The sequence below is a fragment of the Danio aesculapii genome, chromosome 3, assembly GCF_903798145.1.
Source record: "Danio aesculapii chromosome 3, fDanAes4.1, whole genome shotgun sequence".
Lineage (NCBI taxonomy): Eukaryota > Metazoa > Chordata > Actinopteri > Cypriniformes > Danionidae > Danio > Danio aesculapii.
This window is the reverse complement of record NC_079437.1, coordinates 16,270,466-16,275,465: the sequence shown is the minus strand read 5'-3', so window position 1 is coordinate 16,275,465 and position 5,000 is coordinate 16,270,466. Positions and strand designations below refer to the sequence as shown.

The 5,000-nt window shown below is 35.2% G+C and overlaps 1 protein-coding gene across 1 annotated transcript in view; it reads right to left on the bottom strand.

Annotated features, from left to right (window-relative positions):
- Window positions 1-786: 786 nt before the first annotated feature.
- The window catches only part of kat2a (K(lysine) acetyltransferase 2A), a 34,021-nt gene continuing 29,807 nt past the window's right edge, over window positions 787-5,000 (bottom strand). The window contains exon 18 of the mRNA XM_056453255.1: window positions 787-3,256. Within this exon, the coding sequence (XP_056309230.1) occupies window positions 3,063-3,256 (194 nt within the window). The 3' untranslated portion in view covers window positions 787-3,062. The remainder of the gene's footprint in view (window positions 3,257-5,000) is intronic.

Below are 5,000 nucleotides of genomic sequence, written 5' to 3'. Positions count from 1 at the left end.
ACTCCACACAGAAATGCCAACAGACCCAGCCAGGGCTCGAACCAGCGACCTTCTTGCTGTGATTATTATCATTTCATTTGATATATTTTAAATTAATCATAAAAGCTGGTCTTTTTTTCCCTCAAATAACTTGGATTAAAACACGAATAGAAAGTTTGCTTTAAAAAATTTATTTATTTTCCAAAAAAAAAGTATAGTACACATAACTATAGCAATTTACATGCATCATCCAAAGCTAACCATTGTGAACTGCTTTCTTGTCCTCCTGACGAGAGCAGCCATCAGTGTCCACGGATAAAAGCCAAAATGAAGAACCCTGATAAAACATCAACAATGCAGCAGTTCATCGAAGTCAGGATTCAAGTAAATGCCCAGTACGCTCAGACTGAAAAATAACAAACCAGCTGTCCTGTCCAACTTGTGTGTGAACAGTAACCAGCAGAGAACATGCGGTATTGCAGAAAACACACACACACAGATATATATTTGGATACAGAAGTCAGTGCAGTTGAATATTTTAGGTAGTAGCAAACAAAGTGTGAAACGGAAATACTTACTGGTCCCAAATGGATGTTAAAAAAAAAAAAAAAAGCCTGAATGGTTGTTATCATGACACACTGAAAACGTTCAAAGAAGACAAATGCTGGTTCGTGAACAGAGATAAACACTTCACAACGACACCAAAGAGCCCAAGTGGACAAATAATTTCCTAGGAGAAAATAAAACACTTAAACTGATCTGTAATTGAAAGAGTCCTCTTTTCTGTAATAAAAGCCACTGACTGACGGAACTCAAAAAGAAAGTAAGTAAGGAGATTTCTCTCATATTTTCAGATGTACACGACCAGTCAAAATGTTGTGAACGGTGAGATTTTATAAAATTGTTTTCAAAGCATATTCGGCTCATTGAGGTTAGTTTAAACATTAAAGTTGGCAGTTTTCTAACTGGCTTGTAGTTTAAAATTCGATTAATTTCTGTGATAGGAAAGCAGTCTTCATATGATCCTTCAGAATTAATTATAATATGCTAGCCTGATCTCATGAGGAAACGTGACTATTTTACATTTTGTTAGTTTAGTAGCTAATTGGTACGAAAATGTACGATTTTGAAAAGGAGGCGTGGCACCCAACCCCACCCCTAAACCCAACCGTCATTGGGGGACAAGTAAATCGTACTAAAGTATACAAATGAATTGCCGTTTCGAATTGCCGTGAGATTGTGTTGAATATGCTGAATAGCAGTTTTATTATTATTGTTACTCAATAATAAATAACAATGGTTCATTTATAAAAATCAATGAAGCATTTTTTTCCTACTTCACCTTATGAAAATGGTATTAAATAATGAAAGGAAAGCTTTCAATAAAAGCATTTACTTAATATCAAAATAAAACATTTACGAAATCAGTTCCCAACGCTAAAAATAATAATGGTAATAATAACAATAATAATAATAATATAATAATATTAATAAAAATTTAAGCAAAAAATATTCATATTACAATCACTTCTGAAAGATCATGTGACACTGAATACTGGAGTAATAATGATGAAAAATCAGGATCGCAGGAATAAATGACATTTTAAACAACATTCAATTAGAAAACTTGCTAAATGTGTCAATTCTAATAATATTCACAATTTCCATTCATTTTTAATCTAATAAATGCAGCCTTTGTGAGCGGAAGAGCCATGTTTTGAAAAAAAATCTTACTAATGTCAAATTTTAACCAGAAGTTTATACTGAATAGGCACATCCTGTATATGACTAACCGGCTGTTTCGAACAGCTTTGGCAGAAAATGGCAGCACTGCTGTGACTTGATCACCAGAGGCCAAACATTGTCCGTCTTTGGCTGCAGCATCTCAGGTCAGGATAAGACTTTGAGTTACACAACTGAACAAGTTGCACATGCAGAGCAACAGCTTGTGGTCTGTGTGACTCACTGCATTAATGGCAGATGAAGGAGAAGTCGACGCCCAAAACAAACACGCTTTCAGTTTCCATTTTCTCTTAAAGGATACTGTTCAACTTCCAAAATTCCCTGATTGTTTACTCACTATCTTGCCATCAAAGATTTTGAATTCTTTATTTATTTCTTTAGTTGAACAGAAATGAATGTTTTTGAGCAAAACATTACTGGATTTTTCCCCATACAAATAAAAATGTGGAGGAATGTGAAGAAAAATCATGTACGTTTTCCTCAAAAACCTCAAAATTTCTTTACAACTGAAAAAAAAAAACCCATGGCAATCTTGGATGACAAAAGGGAGACAAAAAATATCAGGAAATTGTAACTGATCCTGAGTCATGCACACAGAAACAACCTAGAGTTCCATAACTACACTGTTTTAAGGGTTAGTTCACCCCGAAATTAAAATTAAGTTCTACATTACTCACCATCATCTTGCTCCAATCCCTAAATAAAAATATTTTAGATGAAATCGGAGAGCTCCCTCATCCTCCATAGACAGCAATGGTCCCGAGATGTTATACCAAAAAACAGTCTTTGAAACAGTTCAATCACAATACTATGAAGCTATGAGAATACATTTGTGCACACATTAAAACAAAAATAACAACATTATCCAATAGTTTCTTCTTCGCATAAAGAAATATATAATCATGAACGTGCGCAATATACTGACACTGAGAAGAAGAAACTCTTGTTATTTTTGTTTTATGCATGCATAAAAGTATACTTGTACCTTGATAAAATTACAATTGAACCACTGAAGTCTGTTTTGAGGATGTTTTTCGGTATTTTTCTGCACTTTGAATGACCATTTCTGTCTATGGAGAAAGCGAGAGCTCCAGGATTTCATCTAAAATATCTTAATTTGTGTACTGAAGACAAACAAAGAGATCTCCGGGGTTTGGAATGAGCTATTAATGGCAGAATTAGAATTTTTGCGTGAACTAACCATTTTAAGGATGAAGCAAGTAACGGAAAGCAGCAACTTTGGACAGGTTTTAATGTGAGATAAACCATGTGTGTTTGTGTGCACGTAAACACACCCTCTATACTACCTAACTGGTCCCTTGTGTTAGTCTAGATGCCCTTTACTTGTCAATGAGTCCGGCTTCTTTCAGCTTGAAGTAGAAAAACTTCTCCAGGGTGTTGGCAGACTTGCAGTACTCGCTGTCCGGAGGATTGTACTCTCTGCAGTTGGTGATCACTCGCTGCAGGTCGGCGATAAACAGCTTTTTTGTCACGTAATACCGGTTCTTCAGACGCTCCGTCATCGTTTTCAAGTCTAAGCAGGTGGAGAGTTTTTTGATTTAGTTGAATGCAATGTTCTACTGATTAAAGGATTAGTTCACTTCAAAAACAGAAACTTACTAATACATTTACTCACACACTTGTCATTCAAAATGCTAATTCCCTTCTTTAGTAAATTTTTTTTTTAGATTTGTTTGTGGAGAAAATCAGGTTTTTACTCCATATAGTGAATTTCTATGGTGCTCAAAGGTTTGAACTTCCAAAATACTTTTATTATGTAGGTAACTGATGCACATTTCAGAGTTAGTAAGTCATTTTTAGGAAAACGATAGACCATTTTTTGAGGTAACAGCCTTATTTTCCATCTAGCAGTGTCTAAAGTGATTTGAAGCTGCATAGGAACTGCAGTTTGAAAGATAAAGCCACTGAGCACCACAGAAGAACAATGCTGCATGTTTTCCTCAAAAAAACATTAATTATTTTGACTGAAAAACAAAAGAATTGAACCTATTGGATGACAAGGAGGTGAGCAAATTATCACAGGGTATATACAGGGTATATACATAAAATGTAATCTTTTTCAACACCTTTTTTAAGACTCCTTCCATACATTTTAAGTTCTCATCACCACTTTAGGTTTTAACCGGTAATATTAGCAACATTTCAACTTAGTATATTTACTAAAATACTGATTGTAAGAAACATTATTCACATGCTAATCCAGCAGGTGGCGTCTATAGAACAGGGGGACAGTGTTGCCAGATATAGCTGACTTTTTCCAACCCAAAAGCTGTCCAAAACTGTCCACAAAATCTTACATTAATATTTTAATACATTTTTATTTGTTTAAATCAAAATGAACCTAGTTACTTTAACTGTCATAATTGTTAACCATACAGCAACCAACACCAGCAGCCACAGAACCACAACATAACATAGAAACACTGCCCACCTCTCACCCACACACTGCACCCACTGTTGTGTAGATTACATTACATTACCTATTAGATTAGGTAATAAATTAGACTACATTACCTATTAGAGTATGCTATGTTTTACTTTCGAAATGGGGTATAACTTCAACCCATTTTGGCAGTTTATTTTTTTAAAACATTTTTAGGTGCTGCTTGTCAATCCGACAACGCTTCAATGTTTGTTCTTGCTGTCAATTGTGGAAAAAAATTATTGATAAAAGTGTCATGATAAACCACTGTGAGTTTAACTGCAGGCGCTGTGTGATGCGTGTGCACGCGAGGGGGAGTCAGAATTGTCTGGGTAGTCCGATTTAGACAACTTTCCTTCACCTCCTCTTGCGGATGGGCCCATGTGGTTTGCGCTATGCACTGGCAGACACTACGAACTGAATGGAGTAAGAGCACACAGTTGTGTTTTGTTAGTTGCGTATACAATTTCGTTTCAAAACCGCCCAAATTTTGTTTACCTGCCAGTGCCATTTTTTACACGCACAATCAATTTCAAAACCGCCCAATCTGGCAACACTGCAGGGGGAATACAGTGTTTCCTTGGTTACTGCAATAAACAAAACAGCCTAAAATCTAGTCAAATCTAGCAGGATTTTATCGATTTCATAAACTACACAGCAACCCACTATTCACAGATTAAATTCAGGCAAACTTTGGCATGAAACTAGACATTTTATAATCGTTATATAAAAGTGATACACAATTTAATACCATGACAAATTGCATTTAATACTTTTTAAAGGTCTTTAATTTCTGTAAATTGACTTATCAACTTTTAGTACTTTTTAAGACCCT